The sequence below is a fragment of the Ambystoma mexicanum genome, chromosome 3p, assembly GCF_040938575.1.
Source record: "Ambystoma mexicanum isolate Mex_15411 chromosome 3p, UKY_AmexF1_1, whole genome shotgun sequence".
Taxonomy (NCBI): domain Eukaryota; kingdom Metazoa; phylum Chordata; class Amphibia; order Caudata; family Ambystomatidae; genus Ambystoma; species Ambystoma mexicanum.
This window is the reverse complement of record NC_090925.1, coordinates 943,951,450-943,977,182: the sequence shown is the minus strand read 5'-3', so window position 1 is coordinate 943,977,182 and position 25,733 is coordinate 943,951,450. Positions and strand designations below refer to the sequence as shown.

Genomic DNA, 25,733 nt, shown 5'->3' with positions numbered 1-25,733 from the left:
AGGTGATTCTCCTGCCTTGATTAGCGATGCAAGAGGGCCCTGTGAACCTCCGACACACAATGCATGATTCTTCAGCATGGTTTCCTGGTCTTACGCTTTCTATTCTAGAGGTTTCATGAAAGTAACGGTTCCTTGCTGAAAAGGTCAAGGGCACGTCCCTCCTTGCGGTCCACTTCTGTTTCGCCGTCTTTCTCCTTGTGGTAAACTGCCATCTTGGAACTACTGTTTCCTTGTGTGTTTTGCCTCACTCAGAGTGTGCTCTCAAGCTCCGCCGTTTATCCGTGTGGGGAAGCGTAATGGGAGTCAGGTGTGCGTGGTGGTCAGTAATTGCCTGACCCTGTCTGACCATTGTATTGGGACATGTCAGGTATATGGCTCGGGTGTTAGTCTGTTTTCTCTCACAGCAAGCTGTCCGCGAGAAAGTGTTTGTGTTGCGAAATGGGAGGGGGTGATTTCCTAAGTATCCAATCCGGTACAATGGGGTAAAGGTGTTACAGGGAAGGGGATACTGCGTCTCGCCATCCAGTGTCCCACTCCCTGAAGATCCCTCATCCAAGTGATCCTCCCGCACTGGACCACCCCCAGGAACTGGATCCAAAAACGATGGCCACGTCCTGACCACCTGGAGGACAGATCCCGGGGACTAGCGAGTGAGACACCTCCAGGTTTCTCACAGTACGCAACCCAGACAGGGCTTATTCGAGAAGGACTTCCCATTAAACAAACACAAGCTGTCAGGATCTACTTAAACTTCTCGAATGTCTTCTGTGACCAACCAGGTAGGGCTCATGGTTTCCTCATCAAAATGAGACCTTCACTGGAAAATTATCCTGACTCTACCCATATCGCCTACCCAAAGTGCTGTGTTGAAAAAATGCAGCTGTGTGTAAACATGACCTGAAAAAATGTAGACTAAAATATAATCCTAAGTGGATTCGAGCAAAAATGAGAAATGTATTCCAATGCAATACACGCCTAGAAACACTTGTGTACAGGCACATTATAAATGCCATATCATATCAATGTAAGAGAAGTAGGCTTTATATTCAGCACGCAGGTCGATCATAGTTTATAGAAGACTCCATTTTCAAATCATATGCTTGTTGTCAGAAGGTAGTCTAGAAACCTAGCACGCTGAATCTTTCTGTAGCCTGAGCACGTGTTTTATAACCTCGCTTACTCTGCCAAAAATGTACCTATGAACTAACCAAAATGCATTAAAATGAATAACGATAAGACAGTGTGAGCCTTAATTGAATTATGAATCTGCATCTCTGTTGTTATCGCTTGAAGACTTGCAGAGTGACCCTAAAAGACAGGCATGTTCCTCTACTCATAGAAGTCTATTGTGCTAATTGAAAGGAGTGAAATCCTCTCTAGTGAATTCAAAAAATCTTCCACTCATTGCATAAGCATCTCTGTGCTAGATATCTACATAGGTTATGGTACGGGGCAGGAGTAACACAGCTTTCGGATTGTTTGGAGTTTGTGCACTGTTTGTCTCTGTGTTCACCCTGCATTGCTGCTATTCAAGATTTATAGAACCAAAATTCGAGTCCAGAGTTTGATTTCTTCTACAGAATCTGGTGCTTTTTCACTTCGGATTCATTGGCTGAGATGGAGCCCTAGAAGAGCTGTGTGCAAGCTCCTCGGCCATGCCCCGACCCTAGCGAAGAAGGTACAATGCTTTGTCTTCATGAGGCTATCGATGAATGGAGCACTCATAGGTCGGGTGCCTTTTTTTCCAACCGAAAACAAAGCATTATTTAGTAAATATGTATGATTTCATTGTTCTGTTCTTCTTTTATTTTATTGTGTTTGGCTATGGCAAATGTTATTTTAGATCTGTTAAATAAGTGCTCTTAAAAACTCTGCCTGCTCAGGGGACAGCTGCATGTCAGTAGTAAAGCACTTGCTTTCATGCAGAGCATTTAGGGGGTAATCGTCAGTGAAGGATGTCAGTATTCTTGAATTAATGAATCTTGAATTAATACAAAAATAGGAAGTCCATTCACAATTCTAAACCATCGGAAGGTATTGAACCTCTCTCTCCCGTGAGTCCCAACAGGCATTATAACTATGAAAAATTGTCGGATAGAGCCGCTGGCAGTGAGAACTGTCCAGGTGTTGAAAAGTGATAGTGTGCAGGAGTTTGTTGTCTTGTCTGTCCATCCGTTCCTAGCTCTAATCATTTGTGCAGCCTTACAGCCATTGCTTCAGCAAGCGTGACTTCGGCGAAGACTTCCATTTCTTCTTTATATCTCCTAGCAATGATCAGGCGTATATTTCGTGTGTCCCTCGTCTTTTCCTTACCCCGTCTCTGTTCTGCTGCCGATGTTGACATAATAAGAGAATAAACCGGGTGGCGATGCAGCTGTGTGGGGCCTGGTTACTGGTTATTGAAAAGCTGATGTTAATGGGTGTTGAACTGTATCTCTGCACTACTGTGTGGCATGTGCTTACTGAGCAGTCATACATGAGCCATGTCGGGTCTAGCAGTGTCTTAGCGCTATAGCGCAGGCCATTGCAGAGGACAGCACATACTTCCTTAAAGGTTTAACTCTTGTCTACTCTGTGAGAATGGAATCAGGTCGCTCAAAGCAAGAGCCACTTTCCCCGAGGGGAAGTCCAGCTTATTCTTTTTACACAAATATTTCCCAAGACTGTAGATTTTCTGGATAATTTGTACTATTTTACTCATAGTGATGCCAGAATCAGTGTCCAGAGAAAGGTACATTTGATCTTGATGGGTGTGTTTATTTAAGAGGAACTCTAAAGACCTTCGGATCGAATGTTCCCCAAAGTAGTGGGTTTATTTTTTTACTGTTATGTTGAAGACCCTAAAAGGTGGTCAAAGTCCAAGACCAGAGCTGTAAAAGATGCCCACGGGAAACTCCAAGAGCAGGTAAATAAATGAAAGCAATACAAGCACATCTAGCCACTCCTAAGAACAGAAAGGCTTACAGTAAACTGTATCCAACACTTCACATCTTACCCCCACCAAAAGAAACTCCAGAGGATATTTTAGAGTTTCATAATCCTGTTATATTGGATCTTGCTGCTGATCAGGCACCAGACCAACCCCAAGCAGCTGTAACTGGCCCGCAATCTCCACCAGGCAGTGGGATTGAATTCTAGAGCCCCGATTAATTCTCGGCGTATAGTTAATCTACAGCTATATAATCACTGGGAGGCTCTACATCGTGAACGTTTTCAGCCATTGATGTGCTTCATAATAAATGGCCAATTTCTGATATGATTTGTGCCTCACCACCATCGACTGCATCTGCAACCTTTAAAGGTGTCCCTAATGCGCCACTTCAAACTGACGCTGCAGCGTTCCCTTTGACACAGTTACCCGAGGCAGGAAATAAAATGGTGACTGTGCAAGTAGCATGGAGCTCCACTTTTCTACTTAATATCATGCAAAGGATTCCTTTAGCTTTCAACATTGCACTACCTTTCTATTTTTTATCCCCATAACTGGATGGGAACGAAGGTCAGAGTCTGTCTGTCGGTCTCTGAATCTAATGAATAGACATTATACTACAACTGCAGGTCACATGTGTGGAGACCACATTTTGGATCCTTTTGCTCAGCATTTGTGAGGATTTTAGCCCTTATTAATGCGGGTGTCTTTACCTGTCTTGGCCTCTAGAGACTTGTTCGAGCTACCTTCTCTGTACTATTAAGCCTTAGCTAATGGGAATCTGACTTTGCAGCATTATTTGTTTTCTTGCTCAAACTAATAGGAATGTCCCTCATTTCTGGGAACTGTTATTGTCTGTCCTCTTGGATGTCGATCTAACCGTTCCTTCCACAGTAACCTTGGTAAGGCATGAACACCTATTGTCTGGGCTGTTCAGATTTGGATTTTCTTCTAACTCAGTGAACCAAGTCCCCCAGCAGCTTTTGGTCTTCTCAGTGTTTCCCATTCACCCGAGCGTGGCTGTGCCGTCCATCTTGTTTTACAAGGCCACTCATTTTAGTTATGTTGTGCAATAGGTAAGCTTTATGTGTGTTCTTGTGTGTCTTGCGTTTCAGCGTATAGAGAGCCTGTGTTTTCTAACCATTTGGTGCAAACATATTCTTCATGTCTAAGTGCAGTTTGACCTATTGTTCATGTAACTGTATGGTGGATGCGTATGTGCTTTGTGTCTAATGCATCTACGCCTGTCAATGATCAGCAGTGACATCATTTGCTTACATCACCTTGATCATAGCATGTTCATAGCTTCCAAAGCTTGCAGATTTAGCTCTTCTGCGATTCCTCTTGGGTACGGTCAGTAGGGTTGTCTCAGTGAGTACCGTCTCTCGCATCTGTGGTATGGTGGTGTATAGGAGTCAGATGGTATAAGTAATGTGCATCTTCAGTTTCTGTAGCATCGGGGCAGGGCGGGGCCGGCGTAATGAATGAGATGTTAATTTGCCTGTCTTCAGGGAGAGGTGCCCGTCTTCATTTGGGTCAAGAAGGAGTTCAAGATAGACAAATGTATATGGTGATCAGTGTAATTACTGTAAAGAGTTTGGACAATGCAAGTCTGAGAAGCCCCAATAGGCCAGCTCAGCAGTCGGTGCGACAAGCGCATCTCCCTCCTGCTTTTTCAAGGTCATTTCCATCTCCTCCACTGACTTCTACATTTAATAAACAGTAGGATAGCCAAGGGGCCGGTAATTTGAATGCACCACTGATAAACCCCACCCAGTTATACGACACACGACTGTCACTTTTGGTCCTATTTCTAAGCATCATGCATTTCTATTGAGTCCTACAAGGCCAGTACATTTGGTAGGATTGGATCTATTGTGCAAGAAGAATTGTATTATCGATTGTTACCCTTATCATGTTTATTTGGATGCTCTCGGACACACAGAATTAGAATGTTTGGCTATGTTGCAAGAGTCTCCAAATTCAAAAAAGGAGCTGGGGAACAACACGCCCTCTTTGCAACAGAGATAGTTGGCCCAAGTTCCTCTGCAATTGTAGTCCACAATCTGCTTCTGCTCATACTCATCATCATCATCATCATCATCATCATCGTCATCATCATCATCATCATCATCATCATTAGACTTTTATTCGACTATTTGTCGTTTGACAAAATACATACAATAAGAGAGCTAGCATAAAATACATATATTACAATCAAGAATTAGCAGGCATATGATATCTTAAAATATGACATACAGCGCCCCATAGCTTAAAGTGCAAACGGTGCTAATAGTGCAAATTGTGCAAAACTGTAAACATTAACTGTGCAAACTCTGCATTCAGACAAGAAATTCAAAGCTTCCCAATACATGTTGTGCGGCTACTGTAGCATTGTTCATTGTTTAATCCCCTATGCCTGCGCTTTGTTGGCCTGAATTTTTGGGGGTGTTCCTGATAAGTGCAACATGATACAAAGTTTCATCGGACGGTTTATAACATTAAAAGTCCAATGTAAAACATAGAAGAAATCCAAGCGTAAAACAAAGGCTCATCCGCGTTTACATGTTCATTTGAAAAGCCAAGCCCCAACCCAAAACATTCTAACCGGGGCTAATGGTACAAAATATGCAGAGATGCAAACATTCTGCACTGTGCAAAACTCTGCAATGTGGTGGGATGCAATGCCAGACTATACCTGTTTTGTTGGTAATATAAAATCATGGTCCTGCCCCTATCCGCAAGCTTTAATAGCCGGGATCTTTTAAACCAAGCTTGGTGGATATACATGGCTACAGTTTAAAATATCATAATCACTTGTCTGCCTTACCAATACTAGCTGGGCTTGATTTACATGACACCCATTGTGAGCGTTACAGATCGGTTTCAGAAACCTCTGGCCCGAATTGTCCGATACCCCGCAGGAAGAAACAAGAAGTGGCATGTTGTTGCTTTTGTTAAGCCACACACTGGACAGGTCTGTCCCCTGCCCAAGCACTAGCATGGCCCGCCGTATGCAAAATGTTTAGCCTCATTTTCAAACACAAACAGCGTGCCAATGGGGGATGGACTACATCCAGATATTTTTCAAATCCTAAGGAATGTTTACCAGTTAAGTAAAACTTGCCCCTGCGTAAGATGGAACAGGTATCAATTAGTTTAATGTCTGCGAATTTGCAGGCCACTTTCTTAGATGCTTGTATACTTCCTTTTGTAATGCTGTATGGGTCATCCCAGAGCTGGCCATACAAACACTTTTTAACGTGTGCAACCATGGGAGCGATGTTCAACCCTCCAGGCGTAAAACATGCTCAATTGCATTACGATAATGCACAAGCCCTGGGACTGCCCATACTGTAACAGTACTGTTGCCATCAGGGCTGTGCCTGCTCCATTTGCTAGGTAAGCTGAAACTGCTGCTTCACCTACAGCCGGAATGTGGGTGCCCGCCTTCGTCCTTCACTGATATGGTCCTTTGTTTATAATCCTGCCTTATGTGGCCATGGTTGGTGGCTGTATTCCCAGTTTAGTTACCAAGATATTGGGCCTGTGTGGGTCTGACAGATAGAGGTAGAGGCTATTGGCAGCTTGGCAGAACGATGCAGTCTGTGGTTAGCGGCCCAGGGGAATTCTGAGCACATTGTTCTATTTCCCCTGGCACTTCGCCCCCTACGCCCCCCCTCCCCCCACACACACACCAGCACGATCTGAATAACACAAGGCCTAGTAAGATCATTCTTTTGTCCTTCTTCTGGCCTCCCTTCCTTGTCTTATCACGCCTAGAAACCCTTGTGTGCAGGCGCATTATAAATGACTTATCACATCATACATGTTCGGTGCATGCTGAGGGCGGTGGCATAATACATTCCGAGGGCTTGATCAAATCGAATGGCTCTTGGAGGTCACGTCTGAATCTGGAGGGGAGACTGTTGAGGTATGGGAGAATGTTTTAATGTGAAGCATGAGGCAATAGTGATTTGTGGGGCATGTTTTGGGGGTAATATAGAGGATGAGGTCTATTATTATTCAGGGAGTGGAGCTTGGGGCATGGTCACATCTGGGGGCCAAGTCATGGTGCAATCAGTGCGCTTCTGCATGCTCTGCTCTGACATTGCTGAGGTCACAGCCTTTTGCATGTTCTGGTGGCTGGCCTCTTCATAGCACACAGCAAGAGGGAGGAGAGGCCACCCCTTCCTCCCGTGTGCTTGTTAAGCAGCTTAAGGAATCATTGCAGAAAAGATGTCAATTACTGCACACGGGGCCCCAACTCATCTATTCAATTAAAACGACTATCTATTCAAAAGCTCAAAGTACACACCAAGTTTTCAAATAGAATAGCTCAATGAAAAACACACAGGACAAATAAAAGTGCAAACAACGTGTAATATGGGCTTAAAGTGCTGTTTGTGCAATACAGTGCATTGCAATGGATTATTCTATTTTTAATCCACTTTGAGACTTTCTGCAGACGGGACCATGGTCACGTTTCCATCATTGTTAGATTTAATAGCAATTGAAAACAGTGAGATATAAACCCTTTTGGGTCTTTTGTTCCCACTCTTTTATAAACTGGAAAAGTTTCCCCACATTTGCCCCACAGGATTATTATATCTGAATATCCTGTCATTTGTTAAAAAGGATGTATCTGGATCAGATATGTCGGCAATGTGGCAGAGGATCTCAACACCCATGTTTTTAGGGGTCATAATCGGTTCCCGGAGGATAGCTCAGGGGCAACGCACATGCCTTGGAAGCAAGACGACACGAAGCAACACAGGTTCGATCCTCCGGTCCACGCATAGAAACCTCTGGGTGTTAAAGCGTGTACAAATACGCAACTAAGACACAAACAATTACGCAACCAAGAATCAAACAATTCCTGTAACGGCGCCTCGATGCCTGCGGGCTGTTTGAGTGCTTTAAAAATGTTAAATAAATAAATACTTCCGTGTCCGGCTGGTCAGCACTTCCTTTGCACTGCTGGCCAGACCCCTGAAACACGCAGGTCACCTTTGAGAGTATCGTCACCTGTGTATTTCTTAAACTAACAAATAAAAAAGCATAAGCTCTGAGCTTTTTAAATGTGTGTTGGATTTTGAGAAGTTGCCCCCTTTTGTTTTTCTAGGACGTCTGTCTGAATCTAAGCTCTCCTCTCTTAATGCATAAATATATAATATAAATATAGGATGCGGTGCGAGAGTTGTGGCGAGGCCTTGCCACTATTTACTAGCTGCGCTTGGCTATGATTAAGTGACCTTCATCTAATTGTCCAACCCCAGAGACATGGCTGATTAAGATTTCCGCAGTTTCAAGATGCTCCTGATATATGGGCACCCTGAATCGATAAAGGCCCTTTTAGAGCGCCTACCCAATTGGCAGTATACATACTATTATCCAACCTCCTGCTCATGAATGATAGGTGATCTACATTCCTGGTGCTAAACTTGCAGATTCTAGAAAGGATCCGCTCCCTACACCATATTAGACCAGATTTCCTCCATGGTATAAAAAATAAATCAAGATGTCAGAGTCTCTGATGGTTCACGCACGCGCGAGCGCGCACGCGCAACAAGTGGCCCGGGTACACTACACACACAGGTTCGGGCTGGCCTATAAGGCCATAGGGCATTTCTACGCCTAGAATAAATGCCATTTAAGGGATAACAGGATTTTTCTCCAGTGCCGAATTACGTCTCCATGGCGCAGGTGGGCGCTACATACCAGTCACAGCCTTAAAACTGCCCAGGGGTTCATTGAAAACAGCTGTATGCAACACTTGTGTATATGAGCACTTTCGGGGTGTGCTTTAATTAAACCACAGTTAGTCAGTGGCCTGGAATAGGGCTCAAATCGTCTTTGGAGGTTTAGCCCTTTCAATGTATAGTCTGATCCCGTTGTGGGGGTTTTCCTTGGAGACGCTGCCAGATGAACAGATAGCTCAGTGAACGAAGCACTTGCTGTTGAGCTCATGATTACAGTTGAGTGTCGTGGTAGGATGGAATCAGCATTTTATCTGTTACTGGCAGCTACCAGTGAATGGGCTAATAGTAACAGCTATTATTTACAGCACTATGAAATGACACCAGCTGCAAATGCAGCGGTAGCAGGCGGTATATCAAAACATTCTATTAATGGCACACAGGTTTGAGTGCGAGCTCGGCGTTTCCTCGTGGTTTGGCCTTTTCTGACGGCGCCAGACTGGGCCATTGTCAACCCATCCTCTATTTTAATGTGGCATGTCTATCCTGTGTTCATTGGTTGCTGTGTTTTCTTGTGCTGCGTGTAGGTCACATGTTACCCGCTGTCCATTATTTCGCATTTTAATCTTGGGATATTTACAGATAAACGCTTGAATGTGGACCTGGCAGTGGATCCTTTTGTTGCTAAATCTATGGATCTCTTGTGACCCTGTTTCTAAGTGCTCAGGGGCTGCCCTGATTAGGATCTCCTTTACACCCCTTACTTTGCACCAGGGTCCAGCCTGGGGCCTGTTTGGGGCGACCAGACGCCCTTCTACTCGCCACTGGAGCCACTGGATGTGAATCAGCGGTAGCTGGGTGGGGGCTCTTGTTTATTACTCAGATCGGCACCTCCACTGTTTTCTTGCCTCAGGTGTTTCCCACCCTCTCTGCCACCCTCCCCTCTTTCCTGGTTGTACTTCTGAAGGCAGCGGTGCCAACTCATAACATGTGGGGGAGTGAGGTTGGGGGTGTGATTGGTGGCCACATACAGTAGATTGCAGGGGCATTCACACCTCAGTGTTGAAGTCCACACCCCCTGCTGAGCCCCCTTTTATATCGGCAATTATCCTAGGGGGTGGGGGGTGGGAGGAGCCTGCATTCCCCTTGGTCACCCTGCCAGGATCCCGACCTCTCTAAACACAGATTTACCCCCAGAATAAAGCCGCTTTCTTGAGCAGTAAAGCCCCGGCTGATTTCCATAACTCACTGTCATTATATCCCGGTGGGATGTGAACGGGCCTCTCTGGTAGTATTTAAGCAGCTTCAGAAATAGCGCCTTGTTTTATAGGCGCCTAAATAACGTGTACCGTAGAATACGCTAAAACATTGGGGAGCGGGGTGCGTGTGTGCGTGGGGAGAGGTCCACAACTGCATGCTGGTTAGTAATATAGAGGTAATATAAGCAAACCGTGATGCCTCCATTAATACCGTACCAATGACTTTACAATTGATCTAAGAAAACACGGGATATGCTAACACCACTTTGGGATTCTTTCTACTTGATTTGAACTTTATATGCAAGTCCAGTTTTACCAGAGTAAACGTGATGCCACCGGGCCAGTTTATTTGGTCAAAGTGAAAGTGGGCAGTTTTTTGGGCCAGTTTGAGGAGTTAATTCACTCTGCGGCTAGTAGTTTGGACTAGTGTTGCGGAATAAATATTCTTTAAAATGCACAATTTGCATCACACTTTATGATAAATCCCCCTTGGTTACAACTAACAGTGTCACAAAAGGAATGAATAGCGATTTGCGACTGTGGGCCACCCACTTTTCATTGGTGCCCGAGACAATTGTATGGCTCAGCCCGATCCTGTACACACACACACACACACACACATGTGGTAAGTTAAGTAACTGGCAAGTGGAGAGCGGGGGCCGGGGGCTGTGCAGGGCGGGTAGAGAGTAGCACACACACACACACACACACAAACACACACACACTACCTACATTAATTCTGGCTCTGTGATGCTCCTCCCTCTGACCTGTCTGACTCCTCCAGATGGACAGACTCGCTCCGCCCCCTCAATTCCATTGAATTTCAAATTCAGATGCTGGCAACAGGCAGGCACCTCAATGACTGTCGTCAATTGATTCAGGCTGCTGGCTGGCACTGGGGCAGTGGCACACACTAGAGCAGACAAGACAGTGCCAGTGGGTCTAGGGCCGCCGGTGCCGGAAGCTGGGCCAGTGGGCCTGGCCTGGGGGCGGGGGAGGGGGGCAAAGGATGGTGCGTGGCTCTGGCTCAGGCTGCACTGCTGCTGGAAGTGCGGGTGGGGTGGCGTTTCACTTTTAAAAGACTTTCTCCTTTCCAAGCTCCCTCTCTGTGTAGATTGGGAAAAATTGGTGAAAGGGCTCTTTCTGCCCCGTATTCTATACCATAGAACTTCCCTGAGAGCAAATGCACACACAGGCGAATAACTGGAGGCCCCAACCTGTCCAGTTGGAGCCGGAGGCCTCCCTTTATCCTTTTGTCCGTCGCTTTGATCCTGGGACCTTGTGACCCACCTTTTGTCATGTGCACCTGCATGTCATCTCCTTCCCGTGTCCCCCCACCTGGCCCATGGGGAGTCTGCAGTTGGCCTGTGTAGGCTGAAACTAACTGGCACTAAGGTGTTCGTTAGCTGGCAGGGTTAAGGGGAGGACACCCAGGCCGCCTGTACTCCTCATGAGACCCCCACCCTGTTTACATGCCACACCACCTTAGCCCCCCCCTCCCCGAACCTTTACCCATGGCCTGAAGCCGGCCATAAGTGGGTGGCTCTTTGAAATGTGCCCCCTGGCCTGTCTGAGGTGTATTTGTCTGTATTCTATATATCTTTTGACACACAATGTTGTATTAAGTTTGTATAAAATGTTGAATTCAAAGCGCTAAGCTTCAATGGATATATGATGCAAAGAGTACCAATGAACTGCTAATTATTGCATAGGATCGGACTGATATGAAGTAATATCTAGTCTGGTCTTTCTTATGTGGGTACGTGAGTAGGCATAAGACAAAGGAAAGTTTATGTCCCGGTTTTTTCTTACTATTGATTGTTTGTATCACTCACAGATTGGTTTGTACACATGATCAAAGCACGTTATTTTGTTATGAGCCAAACTTGTTTTTGCCCTAAAAAAATACAAGAAATCTACATGTGTAGCCAAATAAAAAAGGCAGCTGTAGATACATCTCAGTGGTTGGATGGTTATTTTTCCCAGTGACACAAACTCTAGAGTTGGTTTTCTGCAGGTTTTTTGAAGGTTTTATTAATTATTGCATGAATTGATTGCATTAAAGATGTTCTGAGGAGAGGACAAACCCCTGGTATACCCTGGCCTGCCTGCCTGTGTCCATCCCTGTCCTATGGAGGAGGAGATGAACGTATGTGCATTGTGCAACATGCCCCGCCCATCCCCGGGTCCATCTTGTTGCCTAGATGTTGTCAGGGCAACCGAGGAAGCAGGCTCCAGATAGTCTGGGGCCCGGGGAAGTCTGACAACACAAAATGCAATTTTCAGCCCCAAAGGGAAAGTAACTCTAAACAATCCACCCCAGCCCAGGCCCAAGCAAGGTCTGCAGCAGCATCGCGCCCCAGCACACACGCTAGTGTGCTGATTCTTTTTTTTAATGCATTTGCATTTTGCAAATTCGTGTCGGACCCGACGCTCCAAGTGGAGCGCCCGCTAGCCCTGCGGGAGCCGGGTCCTGGGGGGCGGGGGGGAGTGCAACCACCCACTTTGCCCCCCACCCTGGTTCCGCCACTGCCCTTCTCTCTCTCTGCACTTGCACGGTCTGAATGCTCACAAGGCCGATTAGGGACGCCTCTATCCACCAATGATGTGTTTGTTTTTTTCATTTTCATGTTCCCTCTTTGCTGCCCTGTGGAGGCTTTGAAACACACTTTAGTTGTATAAGCGCCTTACAAATGCACAATAAATAAATAAATAAATAAATCCCAAACCATCTCCCTTGCATTCCTCCCATTACCAGGTTAGCTTTCCCTCTGAGACTGAAATCTGTGGCTAGCTTGGTATATGTGTGTAGCTAAGGTATTTGTGACATTTTCAGTCATAAAAGCGATCACATCCAGCCACATACCTCCTTTTAAACCATCTCCTAGGCTGCTTTAAACCCCCTCACCTCAGAAATTCTTTACACCAGGCTCAGCCCAATAAACATATCGTGCCATCAAAAGCGTTACATTCTTGCACAGGAAGGGAGGTGACCTTGGGACCTATTCAGCGAACTGTAACCTATAAACTAGCACAGAAAAACACCTGCCAAACAGGCCTGAAATGTGTTATTTGCATGACGCTCTTACTGTATGAACAACAGTGCAAAGTGGTCCACCACAAACACGAGCCCTGCTCGGAGCTCAGACGCCCACGTCACGACCAGGAAATTCAAGTGCGTGCATTTAGCCTGCTGGCTACTGACCACAGCGCTTTATCTTAGAAACAACACAACACATGTCAATGCCATTGACTGGGCGTCTAGGGGGCTGCAAACACTGTCGATTAGTGAATTATGGAAGTGGATGGTATTAATGATTTTGACAAATTTGCAGCGGGTCCTTCTCCTGAAACCATTTTTAAAATAGTGAGTTGCAATGATGGATTTTGCAGCACCCTTTTCAGAACACTTTAGTAAAAGGCCATGTCTTTTTTATAATCGGTTCTGTAGGGAAACACATTAAAACAATCCAATAGATGCCAGGTCATCAACAGCAGAAAAGAGCATTTAACAACACATGTGCTTATGCCTATTCTTGGTGCCTATGCCCATAATATATGCAAGCATTGCCAGTGTAGAACATGTTCATGATGGTTGTGCCCATGATATATGCCAGCATTACCATGTAAAACACATTTTGACACTAACAGTGGCCTGAGAATTGCCCTATAAAACATGTTTTGATGCTCCAAGGTCCCACTGGCACTCCATCACATTCCCCACATCACAGGACAAGCAACAGCCACTCCATTCTGTCCCAAGGCCATTCCAGGTTTGAGGTTGTTCGGACAAAGTGCTCCACACTCTATTCCCTGCTTTTCATCTCAGTGCGCACTGCTCAGTTCTCAAACACCATGGGGATATGGTTCTGAAACAGAGAGGTAAGGAAGTCAGTGCAGTATATCTGGAGAGGGTTAACAGTGTTAAGATAGCAATTACTGCCACATTCATGTTGTGTGACAGGCCACACATTTAAATATTAACCCTCAATGGAAAGGTACTCGTTATACGATGTACCGCATGATTTAAAACCTGAAGGGTCTAGCCAGGATTTAAACTTGTGGTTGCAGGGAGCCAGAATTCCTAGAAGAAAGTGCATCAATAAGTGCAAGCATAACTGCATGGCTATTATGCAAGTCTATGCAAAAAGGACGAGCATACTCGTCCTTGACACTTAAGGGAACACACCCCCCCTCAAATTTTGAGAAGTGCTTTTTTGTCCTCCAACTTTTCCACCTCTCTATCTTTCTTCACTGTTGCTGTATCAAAGAGTCTTCGTTCAGAGGCATGATATTCCCCAGAGCTGATAATGACTTCCATATCATAGTTTTTGTTTAGGCCAGTCATTGGCGGACGAGTGGTGGTTCCACCGGGTCCTTTCCTCATTGCCCGGTGTGCTCCCCCTACAATCCCCATCCTGCAGGGATGGTGCTCGCCTCACTCAAATATGGCACTTCATTTGTTCACTGAATTGGTTAAAGCTAAAAAAAAAACGTGCTTGGGCCCAGTGTGTGGTGCTCATGCACTGGCTCCCAGATTGCTTAACAAGTTGAGATCAGCCAGTCTTTCTGGGCACCAGCCTGCTACTTAAGAATACGTTGACGCCCACTTCATTCTCACCATTTGCTCAAAGAGAAGACTCAGTAGAAGACCTAAATGTAAAAATGCCTTTGTACTGCATGCTTGCATGTTTCAATGTAATACATGCAGCATGTGTGTGAGTGTGTGTGGAACAGTGTTGAGTGTGTCTGTAGGCATGTATGTTAGCATCAGATTGTGTGTGTGTGCATGTGTGTATGTGAATAACTGAGTTTGTGGGTGTCTGGGTATAGGTGTGCACTTGAATGCAATACGCCCATGTATTTGACTAGTGGGCACATTGTTTACACTGACTGTGCCATGACTGTTAGACATGCTATACAGAATCAATGCTGGTATCTATTTTGGGCTTAGCTGCAAGTAAGTGATTTACTGTGAGCATTGCTGACACATATTGTAGCCATGGCTTAATTCAAGTGATTTACAGCAATCATTACTGGCACAGATAGATTGGGGCACAGCTTAATGAAAGTGATATACCGTGACCGTTATAAGCATAGAAAGATTGTAGCCACAGTTTCATACATGTGATGTACAATGACCATTACAGATCTGGATAGACCGTGGCTGTAGTTTCATACAAGTGATTTACAGTTACCATTACTGGCATAGTAAAATTGTGACCACCGCTTGATGTAAGTGATTTGAAGGTTGCCAATGTAAATCACTTTCATGAGTGCTATAGACAAATTGTGGTTGCAAATTCATGTCTGTGAATTACAAGGATGATTGCTGGCATGGAGAGATTGTGGATGTAGCTTCATGCAATTGATTTACAGTGACCATTACTAATGCCAGAGGAACCAGGCTCACACACCAATGTGATAGTGACAAGTCACAGTCATTTCTATTTGTGTTGTGAGACAAAGACCAGAAACATCTCATCCTACTTGGAACTGACTGCAACAACCTAACCCACACTCCAGGTCTCCCACCTGTATAGGTCACTAGGCAGGTGGCTAATTTGAAACTATACTTTCATAACCTTCAATAATCCAAAGAGCAATCTTCCACCCCATACAAACACACCATAAACCTTTAAAGACACAAGTCTGTTCTTGATGTAAACATCTGGATGAAGTCTCACGTGACAAGTTCCTTCTATGGGCTTCTCACAGAGGAGCTATTCCACCCCTACCATTGCCACTACTCCCCTTGTCCATTCAACAGTCCCTTTTGTATGTAAGCCGGACATAACCATTTCCATCAGTCACATGATCGCAAGAGACCTTGTATCTAAAAACTGCTAGACTGGAGTTTTGCAGCTGGTGTTCAGTGCATGTGCCAATGTGAGGTGTAAAGAAAACAAGCACTGCTTAGTGCAAAAACTAGATAATGTCTAATGAACAACTGAGATTGAACAAAGGATTGGCATTAAGAATTACATGGAAATACATCTGTTAATCATAAGCTATACAAAATAACTCTGCTCGCACATTGGCATAAATAGATTATGGCTGCAGCTTCATTCAAGTGATTAAGAGTGACCTTTACAGGCATAGACTGTGGCAGGAGCTTTACGAAAGTAATTTACAATGACCATTACTTACACAGATCGATTGTGGCCACAGCGTCATGCAACATTTACTGGCATATATAAATAGCAGCCCTAGCTTCATGCGGGTGATTTGCAGCTACCTTTACTTTCATACATTGTGGCTGCAACTTCAAGCAATTGATTTACAGCAACCACGATTAGCACAGATAGATTGTGGATGCAGCTTCATGCAGGTGATTTACAGCAACCATGATTAGCACTGATAGATTGTGGTTGCAGCTTCATGCAGGTGATTTACAGTGACCATTACTGGCATAGATAGATTGTGGCTGAAACTTCATGCAAGTGAATTACAGTCACAATTACTGGCATAGATGGATTATGACGGCAGCGTTATGAAAATGTTGTAAATTGCTCGTGTGTAGCACAGATAGTGACATAGCATTTACCTGCATTTTTCATTTGTTATGCTAAAGACCAGATTGTAAATTGAGTGGCTTTTTACCTAAACAATTGTGCTGGAAAATGCACCATTTCAACACATTATTTACATATTCTCTCCCAGACAACCTTACATTATTTTGGGTACTCTTGCGATACTCGATTTCTGGAGCTAGTTTGGGGAAATATTTGGACCCCTCTACTGAAAATATTCACCAGCCAGGACTGACGGTGAACCATTTAGAATCCTGGTCCCCTCTAGGATACACCACTCAGAGCAGTGCACTTATAATGTGCCGTTCTTCCAACCCCTTGGTTTATTGTGGTTGCAAGTGTAGAGGGTCCCTTTGGGTCAAAGATGTGCTTCGGATCCAGCGTATAAGCACCAGCGTTCATCCATAAAAGCTTCCTGCCGTGTTGTTTCGCTCATTCCTTTGATATGCAGCTTTTGGGCCATTCAAGGGCAGCCACTAATTGGAAATGGATTACGAGAGCAGATTCATCTTCAGTGATCCTTTTAAGTGAAATGCTCCACACCTTAGGATTAGTGGCAGTGTCTGTGCTTTTTAGACTGTGATATGGCATTTGAATTTTAAAGACAATTCCTGACCACAGCAAGGAGTTAATTGATTAATTTGTGAAAGAAAATGTAAACTAAAAATGTTAAAAGCTGCTTGCTTATATCTTAAGCAAATAAAAGCGTACTTATTTCCAACACTGCATGTTTTAGTCACATAATGCAAAACAACAAGGGCATCCCTTAAATAGCTTTGGGACAAACCCTAAGATCTTGCACCGTGCATTTAATTGTACGCCAAAGCTTTGACCTTGGCACAGTCCCGTAGCATGTGTTGGAGCATGGTATCTGGCACACAGCAAGTAATACACTGTGGATTGTAAGTATCATCATATCTTTGAATTTGATGATGTACAATCTCATGGGAAACCAATAGAGTATCAACCTGCATCTGGCATTTAGGCCACCTGATTAGTTCGACTGAATGCTTTCTTCCCCTTCTCCTCAGAAATGTCCAGACCCACCTCCTCCACCCACTTGCGTTGTATCGCAGCCATGGATTCCAAGTAACATGGTGCTGTATTTAAGGATATGTCATTTGATATTTGTATAATGGCTACTGCCCTTGTTATTGCTTTTAAGTGTTGTGGAAGGCCCTTCGGAAGACCATAGTCTGTGCAAACAGGAAAATAACAGAGTGTTAGGAAAGATTTCTTAATTGTGGGTAATTTTCCTTCCATGTGGCAACCCCTAAACTTTTTGCTGTTGTTTTCACCATGATCTAGACTTTGCCAGAGAAGTTCAGCCTTCTGCTGCACTCCTCTGGGCTTTCGCTCCATTCTTACGGGGAAACTGACATGCCATTAAGACAGTCAGTACCGGGAAACGCTGTTTTCCGTAGTTTCTTTATCATGTTGCGGCTTTCGTGCAACATGACACAAGAGGGCACTGTAAGCTAAGTTACTGCTCTCTTGGGTCTCTAGCCTTCTACAGGCCCTAGATACTCTTTTTGGATTATAACTGATCGGTGCAAGTGAATCACGGACGGGAATGGTGGCAGCGATCGTTTCTTGTGTTTTGAGCTCCTTTTGGCGTTTTAAGCGCGTTTCTCGCGCTTAGCCCAAAATGGTGGCCTGGCTCCCAAAATGGTCAGACCACGAGGCTCCTTTGTCCTGTCCGCTGACCGTCTTGCTCCCTTCACCTTCCCCAGGTCGAGCCAACCCAGGGCCTTCCTTATTTGGGCATGTACTTTCCCGCGAAACACGGATGCTTTCGCGGGCTTCTACAGGCCTTGTGTGTGCCTCCAGGATGTGGGCTGGGATGTCTGGTCCCAATACACATCCTGGGTGCCAGAGAGTCTAGGGTGGTGTAAATGCCTGGGACCACCGTGGTCCGTGATAGGTCAACGTATGGTGTGAGTGTTGATGAGCGGATCTCCCATTGGGTCCCCTCCGTTTTGGCACGAAGGGAACCGTGGATAAGAGGGGGCTGGAAACGCCACTACCATGTCGATCTCCTGAGTTCTCACGAACAAAGGAATACAGGAGCCAAGTATCCTGCAACCACGAGGCTGAACCGAGGAATCGCTGGTGACCCGCTGAAGGACTGCTCCTCTGCACTGCTGTCGCCTTGTGAAACCCTTTTTACCTCTGATCGAACCAGAAGGCCTGTACTGGTACTTCGACCCTTGGAATAGCGGGGACAGCTATTCTCGGCATCTTCACCATCTCCTGCACGTAAGCCTTCGGAAGAGTCTTGCTCTGTAACCGCCACCAGGTTGTGTTGTATTTCTAGTCCTTGTCACTCTCACACGATTCGTACACTTGGCGTTCCCATGTCTGAAGTGAGTAGTGTACATTTGGCTGAGATACACACGGCCGCTCCGTTGCCCTGCTGTGGTAATAAACTGTGCGGGTTCACTTCGTTTGGGACATCTTTAACTCAACTCTGCTGCTGCGGAATCTACACGACGACGAGACGTCCCCTGCTCCCCTGAACCTGCCAGCACTGAAACTGACGCGGAGAAGCCTGGGTCTGCTTGCATCGGGGACCGGTGAGTAGCATAGCTAGGAACTGGTCGCCCTCCTGCAGGAGCCCATAGCATTTCCCCGCTGTGTCAAACAGCACGCCTTTCCGTACTCGCGCTCTGCTTCTGCCCACAGTGGAGGCTGCGCTTGAGTCGCGGAACTCTGTTCTTCTTCATTTGTGCACTAAACTGAACTGCCTGATTCCCTCGAAGAGACTTCCCTTTTTGCCCGTTGGCACCAGCGTGTGCAGGTACTTTTGAGCACAAGGCTCCACTCTTCGTAGGGCTCGTACTTCCTTTTAGTTAGGTGCCTCTGAAGGCGGACTGGGTCTAAGCATTATTTCGCACTGCCTGTTTTCCTTCCCTTCTAGGTGGACTACACATTTCGTGCATCTAACGCTTTAGACTCGTTTGTATTTGTATATATATTGTATTGGTTTGGTATGTGTTGGTTTACTAGAGTTGTATTGTGATTTCTCGCTACGGTCATTGTTTTAAAGGCCTTGGAATAAATGTGTATATATTTTTAATATAACACCTGTTTGGAGTAGTTTGTAAGTGTCCTTGCTTTGTGTGCTCATTGCGGGCTTTCAGTCACCCTCGCCCCTCTTGAGACCTAGTCTTGACCGCCGTGATCGCTACCCTGATTGGTCTGGCTTGTGCAGAGGTTAACCTGTTCCAAGTAATTAGGTTGGCCTTCTGAACTTCTGCGCCGCCAGGACAGAGTTCAGAAATCCGTCTTAACACAGAGCATTACATTGCACATGAACAGTAATTAGAATTTCGGCGACTAGCAGACATGACTAGTTCAAAGACGTTATAAAAGCCATGACAAGCAGTGTTTGCAGGCCCAGAGAGGACAGCTGTGCCAGTGACTATGTGACAGCGGGACCAAAGTGTTTGTGGAACTCAAGCTGTATTTTATGGGTTGAGGATCAAACAGGGGATGTGTGCGCTTGCACCCATTCCTTGCACTTAAGACCTCTTAAAAACAAAGGCAAAGGTTTTGGCTTTTGTATGGGTATTATATAATGTAATGTAATTAGTCTTGTATAGTCCCCTTCTGCCACTATTGGTGGCCTCTCTAGGTGTAGCTCTGTAAGAAGATAAAAGGGGGGATTCATTAGTGGGGCAGTGGGGAAGGCATGTGCGAAACCTGTGGTGTTGATGGGTCCAGATCGGAAGTACCCGAGTGCCAATCTGCTTTCTATGGGTTTGGCAGACAAGCTTGGGAGCACTTTATCCTTACGAAAGAGCTCAAGATTTGGGTCTGGTTAGCCACTCATGTGGGAGAGTGGGACAGGGCTAAAGAGGAGAGCTTAGCCGTGGCTCAGTTAGTGCTGATGTGCTTATGGCTAGGCCACTGGTGGCCTTCTGTGGGGCATTTGTGAGAGTCATGTATGGTGGTAGGCGATCTTAGAGGAGAGTCGGTTAGTCAGGGAAAGGGTGGAGTAGGCCATACAAGGCAAAACCTGAAAGCCTGCACTCCTACCCCTGCCCCTTTGCAGACAGGCTCTAATTCTATAGCCCCTAATGCCGCGTCTCGCTCTCTTTCTCTCTCTCTCTCAAATAGATAAATTGTACCGTGTGAGGAACAAAAACAAGCATCTGCAAGTTGGCAGATAAGGGAAAGAGCCGGTATCATAACCTTCTAAAGCTTATGGGAGGAAAGAACTTAAGATTCAGTTAAGGGCCGCTTAATATTTGAGGACTACAGTCACCCATTTCACCTCCCCTAGCATATTGATTGGCATGCTGAGAGATGCCTCAAACCTTAACACGCCCAGGTGCTATGCTCAGTGGCTTGCTGGAACATTTTCCCATTGAGGGCAGGGCCCTTTGGGGCAGGGCAAGCACTTTGTTCGACGTTTATCAGGGGATTGGTCAGTGCAGGGGACAGAATCCCTGCTCATTTCACCCTGAGGTCTACACTGCTGTCTACCACAAGCCCAAAACTATTCACACACAGTCCAAAAAGGAAACCCCCATGCCCCGCTAACAACAAACACAACTCACCAGATTTTGTGGCGGAACCAGGATTCGTTGTCAGAGTGATGCTGCAACCCCGCAGGGGATTCTTCGCGATGAAATAATGTATTTATAATGTAGTACAATAGGTTGATGTCTTGCATTCATAATCTTGATCTGACATTGCTAGATCTTCTCTTTGATATCTTTAAGGGAGCGATAATCTCTATAATCCCAGTGGTTAAACATTCCATTGAGAAAAAATAACATTTAGGTCAGAGGGCCCACAAGTAATGGGTGAGGCAGCCGTGATTTTTGCAGTAATACTTTCACTTGTGATTAGCTTCTATAAAGGAGATTTACTAGAATTAGTCAAGAAAATCAATGTTTCTAATCAGATGGTAACCAGGGTCGGAATGGGACATAAAATTGTCTCTGGCACAGGGCACCATGAAAAGTGGGTGGCCCAGTTCCACAGTCGCAAATCGCTATTCATTTGTTTTGTCAAAGACTGTTTCAGTAGTACCCAGTGGGAAGTTTTTGATAAAATGTGATGCAAGTTGTGCACTTTAAAGAATACTTATTCAGTAATACTGGTCAAAACTACTAGCCGCATGGTGAAGTAACTTATCAAGCTGGCCCACAAATAAGTGCCAGTGCCCCACTTTGACCCAAAAAACTGGCCCACGCAGACAGTGCTTATTTGCTTTATTTTTGTAGCTATATATGAATATTTGTTTTGCCATTGAAGTTCACCACCTTGTTCCCAAGCCTTAATGCAATTTAAATCTCAGCTCCATCAAAGTTGCAAAAATGAAGAGCACTGTGAGTTATTCAGACACTATGAGGTAGCATAAGTGTTAAAAAAAGCCTCACATATATAGTTTAACAAGGCAGGCATCAGCACATTGCTGTGAAGAACCTGGTTAGCCTGGCGTCATCCCCTACCTACCAGCACCAGTCATTGCGTTTGATTCATCAATCCAACCTGAACCAGTGGCATACAAACATACCTACATGACATTAACTTTAGATTGAGAATGAGTAAAGTAAAGTATGGCATAAGTGCAAAACATCTGAAGCATAATAAGTCTATATAAGGGACAACAAAAATTGAAGTGTGTATACATGATATTTCTGTTTAGTTAGTAGCTCCTTATTCATAGAGGTTGCTGCAGTGCTAACAGAGAATCCACCACATGTTCAAATGTTAGCAAATCTGTGTTGCTTTCCTTCCCTTTCTGCAGAAGTAGGAATAGAACAACATTATGAATCCAGAGTCATCAAAACCAAACATGTCTGGAGCCGCACAACGAAAACAGGTCAGCAAGCAGAAACTTGCCAAAGAAGCAGAATCCTCTCAAGATATTTAGTCTGCTTTTAAGATCCAGCCCAAAGGTTCCACTGACAAGCAGGAGCAAAGGTAGGTTATTGCCCATTCAAGTAATGCCAACATTTTTAAGCACTGCATGATGTCATTGTTATTACAAGGTTTTTTCAATTCTTGCTTTCAGGCCTCAGCAGCAAAACTCCCTTCATTCTGTCCCTCATGCCTCTGGTGATGAACATCTGTCTGCTGCTTCTCCGTCTACCACGATACATTATGCAGATCTACCATCATGCACTGACATGCCTGAGCGTCCACAAAGCTCTACCGAATCTACAGAGGGTCTGACTCCTGAACACTCAACAAACACTGTTACCCAGCCTGAAGTTAAGCTTGGTTGCACAACTGCTGATTGCACTGAAACTGTTGAAGATACCAATGTTGGCACACAAGTAGTACAAAAAGACATGGATACTGAGGACTTCAGGGAATGCAGTGAGACTGTAAATATGAAGGTCACACTTGACACACAGCAAGATTGCTCAACAGATCCATACTTCTTTCAGAGCAGGACAATGTCTACACCTTTAGTTCGAGCACTTCTTGCAGCTGGTCCATGTCAGCCTGGATTAAAAAATGGCTATAAAAAATGTCAATATGACTCCAATCTCAAAGATTTAACCCAGATTGGTATATAAAAAAGATTGCAGGTGGATTCTCTGCAGTAAGGCAGTGGATAGTGTATTCTCCTAGAAGTAACTGTTTTTTTTTGCTTTGCAGGTTGGCTATTTGCCGATAAAATAGTGAGCACTTTTCAAAGGTTTGGTCTGATCCTAGCTGTGGGTTTTCCAAGTTTAAAAATGGAACAGAACAAATTGTAATGCATCAACATTCCAAGATACAATGTGAAGCTGAAAACCAGCTGCAAATAGGCAATTTTAGAATTAGCCAAGATAGAACTATTCTTGGCTTGTTTGTGCCAGGTAGAAACCTTGTGTGTAATGTGTCAGCAGTGGCGTAACACAAAATGTGGGGGCCCCCCTGCGAGCCATGCTGAGGGGGCCCACCCAACTCAGCAACAAATCAAGGGTCATGCCACACTGTGGTCCGGCCTAGATTATCACACTTGCGCAATATGCACAAACGTGCTGCTGAAGGGGTATGCCGCACACTGCACTAGGAGAAAAATATACATATGTGTTTTAATATAATATACAGCACACTTTCTGAGAAAAATTGGCTAAGAAGCCAGAGTGTTTGCAATTGTTTTGTAGGGTAATCCAATAGATGCAAGTCACCAACAGTGCACAGGAACATTAATGCTTTGCTATTAATAATGCCATGCCACAATGAAAACATGTCAAACTGGCTGCACAATGTAGACAAGTGCAGACACGTAATAACCATATAGTAAAGCTTGCCAGGCCACATTTAGACATATCTAGACTGGTTGCACCAAAATGCCAGTCGAAGCTATAACACTCATCAAGAAGAGAACACACATTCAAGACTGTGTCTCTGTGGCCTCTAACAACACGGCCAAACTCTTTAAAATCTGAAAAGAACTGGTCAATCCTGTTGCAGTCTTTATCTCTCCTGTTCCCTCCCAGGGCCTCTGGATGGCTCTGTCATCTCACTTCTCTGTTAAAGCTCAGGACATCCTGTTCTCCATCTCCTCTTCCTCTCTCAGCCCCCCTTTGGCCATCTCTACCTCTCTTCTTCCTTTCTCCTCTTTCTCTCTGACAACACCAGACAAGGTTTCTAGACAAGTCCGATCTATGAAAGTGTCATCCAAACAGGTGCTCTCCTGCTCCACCAGAACCACCAAGAACCATATTGACACCCTCGCTCCAGCCTTGACTGATTTCTGTAATCACTCTTTTGCCACTGGAACGTTCCCCTCTCCCGTTAAGCACTCCCTTATGCACCCACTCCTCAAGAAGCTGTCTGCCGATCCTGCCTGCCCGGCAAACTATCGCCCAATCTCCATCACCCCTTTCCTTGGCAAACTGTTGGAAAAGCTGGCCATCTCCCAGCTTACTCTCCACAGGGAATCTGTTGGTTGTCTCCATGACCATCAGTCTGGCTTCAGAGCTGCCAGAGGCACGGAAACTGCTGTCCTGAACACCTGTGAAGATCTGCTCTCTAACCTTGATTCCAGCATTCCTTCTGTCCTCATCCTCCTTGATCTATCCTTTTCTTTCGACACGGTCAACCATGCCACCCTGATCAATCCTGATCAAGCAACTCTATGAGAACCTGGGCATCGCGAATCAGGCCCTTGAGTGGCTGACCTCCTTCCTTTTGAACTGCCCCACCCAGGTCCAATTTGGTCTCTTTCCCTCTGCTCCATCCTCTCACTCTGGTTTTTCAACCTCTATGTGGCCCCTTTGACCCACCTGATCTCTACATTCTCCTCTAACTTTCAGTGTTATGCGGATGACACTCTGCTTTCCTTCAGGCTCCCCTCAGACTCCTCATCTCTCGCTCATTGCTGACTGTCTATCCGCTATTCAGGATTGGTGTGCCTCCAACAATCTCTGCCTTAATGTCAGTAAGATGGAGGTCCTTCTCATTTGGACTCCTGCCCCTGCTTTCCCTCTCTCACTCTGACCGCCCGCCTTGGGTCCTCTTCCTTTGTCTTCCTGTGACGCAAACAACACTGGTGTCATCTTTGATTCCACTCTCTCTTTCTCTCCTCACATCTTGGACGTCGCCAAGAAGTCCCACTACCAGCTGCTCGGACGGGACTCTACTTTCCCCCAGAAGCTCACTGTCTCCAGAGCCCTGGTTCCCTCTAGGCTGGACTACTTCAACAGCCTCTTTCTCAATCTGCCTTTCTCTACTCTCCAGCCCCTGCAACTAACCCAGAACAGGACTGTGAGACTTATGCTTGGCCTCAAGCACAGGGCTCGTATCTCTGCAGCCCTGAAACTCTCCACTGGCTCCCAGTTGCTGCAAGTATCAAGTCCAAGACCCTTTGCATTGTCCACAAGGCTTTCTTGGCCCGGGCCCACACTACATCCAACGCTCGCTTCCAAAATATCTTCCTTCTCGAGCCCTTCGCTCAGCTACCTACAACTCTCTAAGGGTTAGACGCTTCTCCAGGCAGAGAGTGGGGGTAGATCTCTCTCCTCTGCAGGTGGCTCCCTCTGGAATAGCCTTTCTGCCCCTCTCAAGCTTTAGCGGACCACCTGAAGTTCTGGAAGCAGCTCAAAACTTTCCTCTTCTCCTCTGCTTTCTCTCTCTCCTTCCCCTGCTGGCCTACCTGACCTACCTGTCTGCTGTACAGACTGGTTGCTTGGCTGCCCTCAGAGTCTCACTGAGTCCAGACTCTTTCTTGATCAGTCACCCTTGCACCGCCTCTGGGCCTACCATACCTTGTCCCAGGGCCATCTTAAGCATTTTTGGGGCCCTGGGCATGGACATCTTTGGGGCCCCCTCCACCAAACCAAAGGAATTAATTGAT

The 25,733-nt window shown here is 45.5% G+C and overlaps 1 protein-coding gene across 1 annotated transcript in view; it reads left to right on the top strand.

The window, feature by feature from the left end:
• Window positions 1–23,096, top strand: part of SLA2 (Src like adaptor 2) — a 203,890-nt gene extending 180,794 nt beyond the window's left edge. The window contains exons 7-8 of the mRNA XM_069652251.1: window positions 22,185–22,360; window positions 22,452–23,096. Coding sequence (XP_069508352.1) covers window positions 22,185–22,321 — 137 coding nt within the window. The 3' untranslated portion in view covers window positions 22,322–22,360; window positions 22,452–23,096. The remainder of the gene's footprint in view (window positions 1–22,184; window positions 22,361–22,451) is intronic.
• Window positions 23,097–25,733: the final 2,637 nt, after the last annotated feature.